This window comes from Sorex fumeus, unplaced genomic scaffold (genome assembly GCF_029834395.1).
Source record: "Sorex fumeus unplaced genomic scaffold, SorFum_2.1 ptg000003l, whole genome shotgun sequence".
Classification (NCBI taxonomy): domain Eukaryota; kingdom Metazoa; phylum Chordata; class Mammalia; order Eulipotyphla; family Soricidae; genus Sorex; species Sorex fumeus.
Genome location: NW_026606060.1, coordinates 58,478,076 through 58,490,946, shown reverse-complemented (window position 1 = coordinate 58,490,946; position 12,871 = coordinate 58,478,076). Strand labels below are relative to the sequence as shown.

The 12,871-nt window shown below is 35.9% G+C and overlaps 1 protein-coding gene across 1 annotated transcript in view; it reads left to right on the top strand.

Annotated features, from left to right (window-relative positions):
* Positions 1 to 3,812: 3,812 nt before the first annotated feature.
* Positions 3,813 to 12,871, top strand: part of LOC130024234 (NKG2-A/NKG2-B type II integral membrane protein-like) — a 43,766-nt gene continuing 34,707 nt past the window's right edge. The window contains exons 1-2 of the mRNA XM_056114905.1: positions 3,813 to 3,999; positions 5,999 to 6,150. Of these exons, the coding sequence (XP_055970880.1) occupies positions 3,813 to 3,999; positions 5,999 to 6,150 (339 nt within the window). The remainder of the gene's footprint in view (positions 4,000 to 5,998; positions 6,151 to 12,871) is intronic.

Sequence of the window (12,871 nt, the reverse complement as noted above, 5' to 3'; positions counted from 1 at the left end):
AATAAAAAGTCTCCCCAAGCACAAAAGTCCTGGCCCGGATGGATTCACTAGTGAATTCTTCCAAATCTTTAAAGAGGACTTACTCCCGATGTTCTTTAAGCTTTTCCACGAAATTGAAATATCAAAAACACTTCCGAACAGTTTCTACGAAGCAAATATCACACTGATACCAAAAGCAGACAGAGATACCACAAAGAAAGAGAATTACAGACCGATATCCCTCATGAACACAGATGCAAAGATCCTCAACAAACTACTAGCAAATAGAATCCAACTACTCATCAAAAAGATCATACACCATGACCAAGTAGGATTCATCCCAGGGATGCAAGGATGGTTTAACATTCGGAAATCAATCAACATAATCCACCATATCAACAAAAGAAAAGATAAAAATCATATGATCATATCAATAGATGCAGAGAAAGCATTTGATAAGATCCAGCACCCCTTTATGATGAAAACCCTAGCCAAAATGGGTATAGAGGGGACCTTCCTCAACATAATTAAAGCCATCTACCACAAGCCTACAGCAAGCATCATCCTCAATGGGGAAAAACTGAGAGCCTTCCCTCTAAGTTCAGGGACAAAACTGGGATGCCCACTCTCTCCACTGCTGTTCAATATAGTACTGGAAGTACTTGCAATAGCGATTAGGCAGGAAAAAGATATTAAGGGCATTCAGGTAGGAAAGGAAGAAATCAAGCTCTCACTATTCGCAGATGATATGATACTCTACATAGAGAACCCAATAACTTCCACCAAAAAACTCCTAGAAACAATAGACTCGTATAGTAAAGTTGCAGGTTATAAAATCAATACCCCAAAGTCCATGGCTTTCCTATACGGAAACAGTGAGAGAGAAGAAAGCAACATGAAAAAAACAATCCCGTTCACAATTGTGCCCAAGAAAATCAAGTACCTAGGAATCAGCTTAACTAAGGAAGTAAATGACCTGTACAAAGAAAACTACAAAACGCTGCTTCAGTAAATAAAAGAGGACATGAGGAAATGGACAGATATCCCCTGCTCATGGGTCGGGAGACTTAACATTGTCAAAATGGCAATACTACCAAAAGCATTGTATAAATTCAATGCAATCCCTATAAGGATACCCATGACATTCTTCCAAGAAATGGAGCAAACACTCCTGAAATTTATATGGAACAATAAGCCCCCACAAATAGCTAAAGCAATTCTTGGGAAAAAGAAAATGGGAGGAATCAACCTCCTGAACTTCAAACTGTACTACAAAGCAGTAATAATTAAAACAGCATGGTACTGGAACAAAGGCAGAACTGCAGACCAATGGAACAGGGTTGAATACACTGACATCTCCCCTCAATCATATGCTCATTTAATCTTTGATAAAGGTGCAAGTAATGTGAAGTGGAGTAAGGAAAGTCACTTTAATAAATTGTGTTGGCATCACTGGACGGCTACATGCAAAAAAATAGGCTCAGAACTCTGCCTAACACCATGTACAAAAGTAAGATAAAAATGTATTAAAGACCTCAACATCAGACCAGAAACCATAAGGTACATTGAAGATAAAGTTGGCAAAACCCTCCATGATATTGAAGCTAATGGTATCTTCAAAGATGCCACGCCACTGGCCAAGCAAGTGAAAACAGAGATAGATAAATGGGACTATCTTAAACTAAGAAGCTTCTGCACCTCCAAAGAAACAGTGACCAAAATACAAAGACAGTCTACAGAATGGGAAAGGATATTCAAGGAATACACATCTGACAAGGTGTTGATATCCAGGGTATACAAAATACTGGTTAAACTCCACAAAAAGAAAACATCCAACCCCATCCAAAAATGGGGCAATGAAATGAACAGAAACTTTCTCAAAGAAGAAATCCGAATGGCAAAAAAGCACATGAGAAAATGCTCTACATCATTAATCATCAGGGAGATGCAGATCAAAACCACAATGAGATACCATCTCACACCTCAGAGACTGGCCCACATTCAAAAGAACAAAAGCAACCTATGCTGGCGTGGATGTGGCGAGAAAAGGACACTCCTTCACTGTTGGTGGGAATGTCGACTGGTTCAGCCCTTCTGGAAAACAGTATGGACGATTCTCAAAAAATTAGAAATTGAGCTCCCATTTGACCCATCAATGCCACTCCTGGGAATATATCCCAGAGAGGCAAAAAGGTATAGTCGAAGTGACATCTGCACTTGTTTGTTCATTGCAGCACTCTTTACAATAGCCAGAAACTGGAAGAAACCTGAATGCCCAAGAACAGATGACTGGTTAAAGAAACTTTGGTACATCTACACAATGGAGTACTATGTAGCTGTTAGAAAAGATGAAGTAATGAAATTTACATACAAGTGGTACAATATGGAAAGTATCATGCTAAGCGAAATGAGTCAGAAAGAGAGGGATAGACATAGAAAGATTGCATTCATCTGGGGGATATAAAGTAACAAAGTATGAGATTAATACCCAAGAATAGCTGAGATCAGCACCAGGAGGATTACTCCATAACTTAGAGGCCAGCCGGGTATCCTAGAGGAAAGGGCAGTTCATCCAAATAAAGGATGTTTGGAGGATCCTCCCAGGAGGGGAGATGCATGTCGAAAGTAGACTATGGACTGAACATGTTTGCCACTCAATGCCTCTTTTGCAGACCACAACACCCACAAGGAGAGAGAGAACACAGGGGATTGCCCTGCCACAGAGACAGGGGGGATGGGGGGATGGGGGTGGGAGGGATATTATCCATGGTGGTGGAAAATGGGCACTGGTGGAGGGATGGGTATCTGATCATTGTATAATTGAAACCAAAGCACAAAAAATTGTAAATCTACAACTTTAAAAAAAATAAAATAAAATAAAGGGAAAAAAAAAGAAAGCTAAGCAGGGCAAATAAAAAAGTAACATTGCTACTCTTCAAATGGTCATTTATGAAACTGATTAATTAAAAAAAATTAAGTTTAGTTCTACTCACTACAGAGTGCATTAACTATATTATTAACTTACATTATCTAATTTACTGTGTCATAAAAATTACATAAAATATATCTTCAACATTTAAAACATTTATATGAATTCTACGATCATTTAAAATAATTTTTTTTAGTGGTTCAAAGAGAGTGCAGGAGGTAAGACATTTGCCTTCTCTTGTACCACCTCTTGTCCCATAAACACTGCCAGGAGTGATACCTGTGCACAGAGCAGAAGGAAGCCCTGAGCACTGCCAGGCCTAGCCTAACTTTTACCCCTTCCCAAATAGTGATTAAAAATAAAAAGTTCATTTTATAACAAGTCACTTTAGTGCAGGAAATAGTTAATGCTAATTTCCTTCCAGTTTTAGGGCATTCAATCTTAAAATATTAGCAGACTTAAGATTTTGTCCTAAAAATTAGTGCATTAATATTTTCTAATACAGCATCTATCTTTTTCTTGTAGTATTAAAATGCTTCTGTGGAATCTGAGTTTAAACTAATGAGGATGTTATTATTCATGTGCTAATTATTACTCACCATCTTTGTTTTATGTTTCTCCAACCAATGCATCAAACATAGGACTTAATTCTAAAAGCTAGTCTACCACAAAACACCTTTAAAAATAAACTATCTTGAAAGTTCTATGAAAATTAGACCAAACTTTTACTTTATGCGATATGCAGTACCTTATACATTGTGCAGTACATGTGGCATAATACAACTGACACTCCACCCACATTGACTAGGCTGAGAATCTTGTCATCTTAAACTCCTGTCTTCAGATTCAGTGGGTCAGTGCAGTTATCAAAGAACACAGTCACCTACAGTTTCCAACTCAGGAGATGAATAACCAGAGGGTAACCTATGAAGAGCTGAATCTGCATAACGACTGGAAGAGAAGGCAAAAGGAACCCCAGGACTCCAAAAGCTCTGATGCAGTAACTGAGCAGGAAATAACCTATGCAGAGTTAAATTTTCAAAACTCTTGTCAGGATCCTCAAGGGAATGACCAGCAGCTCCACAGCAGAGGTAAGAATTTTCACAGATACTGTAGAATACAACTGTTCTAGTATTTGCACAAAAGTAGAATAGAGAAAGGAATAATCTGCTCCCTTTCTTTTGTGGGTGAGAATCAGATCATAAAGTTGAAGTATGGCGTTTTAGCATGAAATCTGAGGACTAATTTTATTCAAGCATTGTAATTTGTTGCTGTTAACTAAAATCTCGTGAGGGTTGTATTTATTGGAAGTGCAATAGATGCAGTATCCAGGGAGAATATTAGAATAGAAGAATTAGTTTTTGAATCCAAATTCATATCTGTTAATCCCTGTGCAAGTGATTTGTCTTGTATACTAACCACCTAAACATTTGTGTCTATTTTTTATTTTCTGTGTTTTAATTTTCCTCAAGAAGCTTTACCGGAAAAGTTCATTGCTGGATCCCTGGTACTCCTCTGCCTTGTTTGGATGATAATAATTATCATTGTTATTCCCTGTAAGTAAATTTTGGAAAGATTATAAGGAGACTTTCCACATTAATGATTTCCTGTGACTTTAAATATTCATAATGTGAATAGGCAGAACTCTCATTTTTATTTTTGTTCTTAGAAAATGTCTAATACTTTTTCTAAGTATATTAAAAAATTCCGATACAGGGGCAGGAATAATAGTTTAACACTTGCCTTTCACATGGCCACTTGGATTCTCATATGGTCCTGTAAGCATTTCCTGAAGTGATCCCAGAGTATAGAGCCAGGAGTAACCCCTGAGTTTCCAACACCAAGGTTGGACCAATTTGGATGTGACCCCAAATTAAAAAGCAACCAAAAAAATTCAATACAGAATGATGTGAAAGTTGTTATAGTGTAAAATTTATTATAAACTAATGCTGGACATGATTAAATAGGTTCAGGTAAGAGATGGTGAAATTAGGTATCTTAAGCTTTTGAAATATTCTCCCCAATGTTCATAATTTTATTAGGTTCTTTAAGTAAAATAATTTTATTTTAGCTTACTCTAATCCTTAGCAATTAATAAATGTCTCAAACAATATTTCTTTCAAAGAACTAAAATATTACCTTATTTAAATCAAAATAAACATTTTTATGAATTTTAATTTTTCTAGCTACTGAGATTCAGGAGTCAAAAAATTCATCTCTGGTAGCAGTGACGCAAAACGGTATGTTTTAGAAAATTCTAGATGTTATTAGTACCTTTTATATTTTATCTTAGGTTAAACAAAAACGTAAATAAGGCTGATCAATTGGCTTAAAGAGTTGGATTGCAGGGCTCACAAGTGGGTACCCCAGGTTTCATCCTTGGCACCGCATGGCTCCTTTGTATTTTTAGAAATGACCCCTGGAAAACTACAGGGAGTAGCCACTGTGCACTTCCTCTATGTCCCCCAAATCAGTAATAAGTAATAACTATAGGAGAGTATTCTTCTAAGGTATCAATAGAAATATTTGTTTGGAACGAAACACATATCTATTAAGTATTGGTTTAAATTTCTCGTTAAAATTTGAGGAAAGAGCTCATTTTTATAGTCTAAAATGTGATTTAATGACTGAAGACAAAGTAAGGGGTTAAGGCACTTGTCTTGCAAGCAGTTCACCACAGTTCAGTCCCCAACTCTGTGTATGGTCCCTTCCACACCAAAAGAAGTGATTTCTGAGCAAAGAGCTAGCTATAAGCCCAGAGCAGTGTTGATTGTGGTCCTAAACCAAATCTTAGTTCATTGACTTTCAGGACAAATAGATAGTGGATTTTGCTGTGGTTTCTTAATATGGGTGTTTAAGTTAGGGAATAAAAATTCTGTGACTGTGCATATGTGTTTTAAATGTACCACCTCAAGTTTATAAATAAGCACTTATGTTTAACATATCCATACACATGTTTATGTTTATATACATGAGTACATACATATCTATGTATATATGTATGCATATATACATCTGCTTTTGCATGTTTGTGATATTATTTTAGTTAAAGATCAAATAGTTATTGATTATGACTTAATTTTTCCTTAGCATATAATTGTAATCAGTGTCCAAGGGAGTGGTTCATATATTCCAACAGCTGCTATTATATCAGTAATGAAAAGAGAACATGGAATGAAAGTATGATGGCCTGTGTGTCTAAGAATTCTAAGCTTCTTTATATAGATAACCCTGAAGAAATGGTAAGATTTGAAAGCTGTGTCTATTTTGTTAAATGATATTTCAACAGATGTTATGTTTAAAGAGCTCATCAATGTTTTATACATTATAGATTTTTAAGTTTAATATTACATTTATAAATCTAGCTAAAATTTCTCAAAACAATAACAATTTTTCAGCTTTTGCGATTACATTTTTATACCAGGAATGCTTGCACATTTGTTACTTTTTGCTTCACTGGCTTTTATAAAAAAACAGTGCTTTGTTCATGGAGGTCTCCAGAGCAGAGTTCAGGGGTCACAGGGCTGTTCCTCACAGCACTTGTCTGTATGTGGTACCAAAAATCCAGCTAAAGATTGTGCTCCACCCCTTTGAGCAATCTCTCCAGCTCCTGTAGTGCCTTCTTACTCCAAAATAAGTCTTAATTATGTTATCACTTTATCACTTAATCACTTAACTTCCCGTTAGTCGTCGATTTGCTCGAGCGGGCGCCAGTAACGTCTCCATTTGTCCCTGTTGCGTGCTAGTGTAGCCCAATGGCATCTGTTCGCTCCGGGAACATGAAGGGCCTTAAACCGATCGTTCATGATCTTGACGAAGAAGTCTGACCATCTGGTAGGTGGGCGGCCACGCGGTCTTTTGACATCCCGTGGAATCCAATCAGTAACAGCTCTAGTCCAAAGGTCGTCTTTAAATCTCATTACATGACCAGCCCATCTTATTTTCGACACCTTGGCAAATGAGACAGCGTCCCTGATCCTTGATCGTCCACGGATGTCAGAACTCCGGATTCTTTCTCTCATTTGAGTGAAACGTGATATTCCAAGCATAGCTCTTTCTATTCTTCTTTGGGAGACCTACCTGAATAGCGTTCTCATCCTGTTTGCGTAGGGCCCAGGTCTATGAGGCATATGTTAATGCAGGAAGAACAGTGGAATCAAAGAGATGTGCCCAGAGCCGGAGGTTCTTCGTCCTCTTAGCTATTTCTTCGACGTTCTTGAAGGCGTTCCAAGCCACTCTCTTCCTCCTGTGCAGCTCGGGTGCCAGGTCATTTGTCATGTTGACCTCTGGACCTAGGTACACATAGCTGTTGCATTCGGAGATGGTCCTTCCATTGAGAGCGAATGGGGCGTCAGGAACAAGGCTGTTTCTCCTAAACATTGTCTTTGTGAGATTCAGATTTATGTTATCAATGGGCTGGAAAGATAGCACAGAGGGTAGGGCATTTGCCTTGCAAATGACCAACAAAGGCCAACCCACCTAGATTATCTCCACCTCAAGGCAAAGCCTGGCAAGCTACCTGACTGCCAAACACAGTAAAAACAAGTCTCACAATGGAGATGTTACTGGGCCCACTCAAGCAAATCTTATCAAGGGAGCTAGACATTGTATTGCAAATATTTATCAAGTGAAAAGAAGCAAGTCCTTCAAAGTAAGATCTTCAAACAAAGTCTTCCAAACATGGTATAATTCCTTTTGCCCTTTCTATTTGCTAAATCAGTATTCTGAATTTTAATCTACTATAAATTATGTTTTCTTAAACTTGAGCTTCACATACAAGAGAAGATCATTATGTTCTAATTTTCATTCTCATCTATGTTGTTCCTTCTCATTTTTGTGTTTATAGTTTTTACATTTTTCACTGTTCTATTTGATGACATAATATTTTAAATATACGTATTTAGATTTAAAGATATGCATTTTATAAATATTTTATTGAAATCTTAATTCATTACAAAGTGATATTATATCTATAGTATATATTATATAAACATCTAGTATATTTATGAAATGTCTTATGGTTATTGTATTATAGTTACATTAGTTTTAATTATGAAATATTGCAAATAAAAATTTAGGACATAAACATATATAATATATGATAAATTGATATGTGTGTATCAATTTGTTATATTATTCAGTCATTTTCTAATATTGTGAAAACACATTTTACATAATAGTCTTTTGATCTAAAACTTAAAATTATTAATAATATAAATATTATAAATTCTGATGACTGTATATGAGAATTTTTGTGATATAATTTTTCATTTGTTCGGGGGTCACACCCTTGTTTTTTCTGGTGTATTACTGGTCCTGGACTCAACAATTACTCTGGGGACCAAATGGGATGCCCCAAATCAAACCCGGGTCAGCTACATACATGCAAGGCTTGAATCCTGCACGCCATATCATTTTTGGCCCCAGAATTATTATGATCTTAATAGGCATTTTCCTGTTTGGTAATGATTTGGTATGGATTGAACACATTTTTCTGGTCTAAAAGTATTACAATATTTTCTTATGCTAAATGCCTTTATCTTTTGCCCATTTTTCCTACCTTGCTATCTTTATTTTCCTTCCCAGATGTTTTGTCATATTTAAGTTTTAAACTCTTTTTTGTTTTATGAAATGCAAATATGTTATTTTGACTCAATGGCTTAAAATTATAATTTCTATTGGTGCCTTTTAATAATTACCAATTTGATAATTATTTAATTATATTAAGTTTTGTAGAGCTGGAGCGATAGCACAGCAGGTAAGGCCTTGCACGTAGCCAACACAGCCTACCTGGGTTTGATTCCTCTGCCCCTCTTGAAAAACCCTGCAAGCTATCTTGCCTGCATAGCAAAGCCTAGCAAGCTCCTCTGACTTATACTATATACTAAAAATAGTGACAACAAGTCTCACAATTTGTTGTGATACATTACTGGTGCCCACTTGAGCAAATTGATGAACAACGGGAGGACAGTGCAGTGCTATCAAGTTTAGTAATTAAATTTAATAATGATTAAAGTTCTATTTTGAGAGATTTTTATATATTCAGAAAACAAGTATCTTTAAAGATGCCTAATTTGTAAATCGTTTTTCAAATTTTATCACATGGAATTTTTCTCATAAAATAAAAATTATTGATTTTTTTGGTTTGATTTGGTTTCAATTTGGGGACCACTCTTAGGGGGACTCTATGCTGGCAGTGCCAAACCAGGGTAGCACACATGCAGGACAATAAGACAAACACATTAACCTCCTTAGGTATTAGAAATAAATTGTGATTTTATTGAAATCTTAATTCATTACATTCTTTTATAATTCATTCCTCTTATGTATTAAACTGACCTCTGTCTAATTCAAAGGCATCCACATTTTTCTAAGATATCATCTTCATATTTTATAGTTTATATTCAGGTATTTTAAGATTTTATAGCATGAGATTTGAATTAAATTAGTATTCATTATTATTACCTTCCTTGCTTATTTGTAGCCAACTATTTCTACATGTTGAGAAAGACTGCACTTCGTACTTAATAATTTTGCAACTTTGTTCAAGCCTACATATCATAAATGGGTGACATCCTTTTTATATTTCCTAATGTCACATCGACTTAAATGCTTTTTGGTTGAGTCTGAAATATAAGTATAGCTTATTTAAAGTAAGTTTCTAATAGTAATTTATGTTCTTTCTTTTTAAACTGTCAGATCCTTGTATGCTTTATTCTATCAATCTATCTTTTAAAATCAACTTCCTATTTTCTTATGATGGTCACTCCTGGAATTGATTTGGGTCCTTGCCAGCTGAGAGCCAAACTAAGGCCTTGCATGTGCATTGCTACTCCATTATATAAATATTTGGCCTAATTGATTGTTTTCTGTTCAAAATCGTCCACTTCATATTCAATGCATTCAGCATCAGAGTGATTACATAATTTTAGCTTGTTTACCTTATATTGCAACGGATTAATATGATGGGGCTAAAATATAAATCCTACATGGTATCATTTCAATAAATCATCTTTTATCATATAAAACGATATGTTAAATCTTCAGTGTGATGGCTGTGTCCTTTAACGCTCAGAGTTATTTTACTTGAATGTACATTTGTTTATTTTTATATTTTGCTTTTGTTGTCCATGTTTTGATGTCCTACTTAGGAAATCATTGCCAATTATAATAGCTCCAACTTCCCTCCATGTTTTCTTCTAGAAGTCTTATAGTTTTGAGTTTTGTGATTAGTACCTTAATCCCTTTGGATTTAAAATGGTATATATGGTGCAATGAAAAATTGGCACAGGTAGAGCCAGTCTAGCTGCCAACATTTCTGGCTGATCCTTTCTAAATTGAACAGTCCTGGTGTACATATAAAAAATTATTAGACGAAATATAACACTGCTTATATCTGAATAGATGGCTAAGTGTATAAACTCTCCAAGGGTGTCCAGGGAGACTCTGGCAGCTCTCGACCTTTCTGCCCATGTTTGGGGATGGGCCTGAGCCCCTCCCCCAGCTGGGGCAGCCCAGGCCATGGGGCAGATGGAGGAGGAAAGGAGCACCAAGACATTTGATTGATCAATTGCTGTTTATTTCATCCTCCCCAGGCGCCTGCCCCAGTGTCTCTGAGCCCCCCAGTCTAGTCTCACACTGCCCCTCACACCCGTCTCCTCCTGTCTCTCCTGCTCAACTCTCCAAGCTACATCTCGCTCTTTCTCCACATGCCTACTCCTGCATACTTCTACATCCTTCTCCTCTGTTCCTCTTGCTAGTCTCTCCACACTCCATCTTGCTGTCCTGCTCTTTCTCTAATCTACCCAGCTCTCTTGCCTCTCCAACTCCCCAGCACTCTGGGTCACCACTGCACCCAGTCTGGTAGCCAAATCAACATAAGAAAGCCCTTCCTGACTGCCAGGCACAAGGGTGGGAAACATCACATAGGGGTATTCCAAAGCCCTTCCTGACTGCCCAGGGGCAAAATGCCTCTAAAGGTGTTTTTCTCCTTTCCTCAGTCCAATGACTCAATCAACATCTTAATACTAGTTATTTTTGTATGGACACAGTAAGAGATAACATTGAGACTTTTAGGGCAGCTCTTCTGGGAACATCTTGCCACAGACTCAGACTACAGAGCTCAGGCCAGATTAATCATTCCTAACCCAGCAGGGTCTGAATCTAGTTACTACTTTTTTGATCATGACAACTTTTGTCCATGACCAAGCTCTTACCTTATACTTAAGCGTTAGGCACTTTGGCCAGACTCATCTTGATGCCAGGGTAGCACATAGCTAACCGCTTGCCCTAGTTCCATCCAGTCCTCATCAGGACCCTGCTTTTGGGAGTGCTAGGAGTAAGGGCATCTGAGGCTTAGGTCAAGAGAGCAGATGCCCAGGAGGACAATATCACTGAGAGTCAATAAATTCCCACATTATAAAAGCATAGCATATACTGTCTTCTTGTGTCCATACAAAAAAGGATATTGCTCTGAATACACTATACAAAGGATTTAGGAAGAAGAGAAAAACAAAATTTTAAAGTCAATAGAGTACAAAGAAAGAAATTACAGACAAATGCAGAGGAATGGGAGCACTGTGATGTGAGCAACCCAATAAACCTAAGCTACCTGAGGCTATGCAGGAAGGACAAAACAATGTTATAGCTAAGGTTTTGTTTCCATGAGGAAATATGGTCTATGACTTGCTTATTCAATTTTATAACCTTTATAAGTGGGATAGGTGCGAGGTCATTAGATTCAGGCTAGGTGGGACTTATCTCAATCTGTTTTTCATTCTTTAAGTAACCTCATTGTTCTTCTCAAGATTATTTTTAGCAGTTGTCTTCAATTGTCAATTAGTCATTTGATTATGTTTTGAGATATGAGCTTCAGTGTGTTGATTTTAATAGCACTTTGCTGAGCCTCTTGAGTTTACAGTATTTATGAACTAAGTTAAAAAAGTTGTTTCTCCATTGTATCTAGCAATTATTTTTCTGTACTTTTCTGTATTTGTTCTTCTCAATTGTATTTAAACCTAAAATGGGTTTGCTCATACTTTTAGAGGGTCCAACACATTTTTCTCTTTTTCTCTCATTCTACCATATTTCTACAGTTCATCCTCAATTTTCTCAATTATTTTCTCTTGTACTTCAAATTTTTAAAGTTAATGTAATGTTACTTTTATTTCAAATAGTATAGTTTAACTCAGATTTTCCATTTGTTCATTTGCTGAGCTTAATATTCATATTTCCTGTTCATTTCTTCAGTGCCATCATGTTTTATTTTTATTATCCGAATAAAAGAACTATTATCACTGCACACATTTATAATAATTGCTAATATTCAATATTATAAGATGCAAATAACTTAATTTTGTTAATATCAAAATTCAAATTAGCATTAAATATTTTTTTGAGTTTTCACGAATTTTTTATAGAATTTTTTGAGCGTCTTTAATGACCTGCTATGGATTGGGCTAGGAACTGATAACTTATGGGCATGGCCAGATGATTCATCTTTGTCTTCTAAAAGGTAAGCCTTTTGAGCATCCTTGCATTTTGTGCCTATTAAAGAGTAATCATAGAGAAAAATATATGCAAAATCATATGAATTCAATAAGTTGCTTTGAAAAAATTTTACAGAAAATATTCAAATTTAAATATAGCATTCCAAAGAGTTCATTTATCAAATATTAATTTATTTCTTTCCAATATTAATTATATATTATTCCCTTTGTTTCAGGTTCTCAGTGCCTCAAAAGATGAATGGAAATTGTATCCAAGTAGATGCTGATAACAAAATATATGCTCCTATATCCTGTTTAGAAAATAGAATATATGTTTGTAAGCACCAAATACTTTAACCTAAACAAACTTATTCTGTTGCTATTATTAACATTTATACAGTATACATATCTTATTTCTTCAAAAGAAATACAACTGTTTTTAGAACTATCTTAAAATGTTTATGTTTAAACCAAA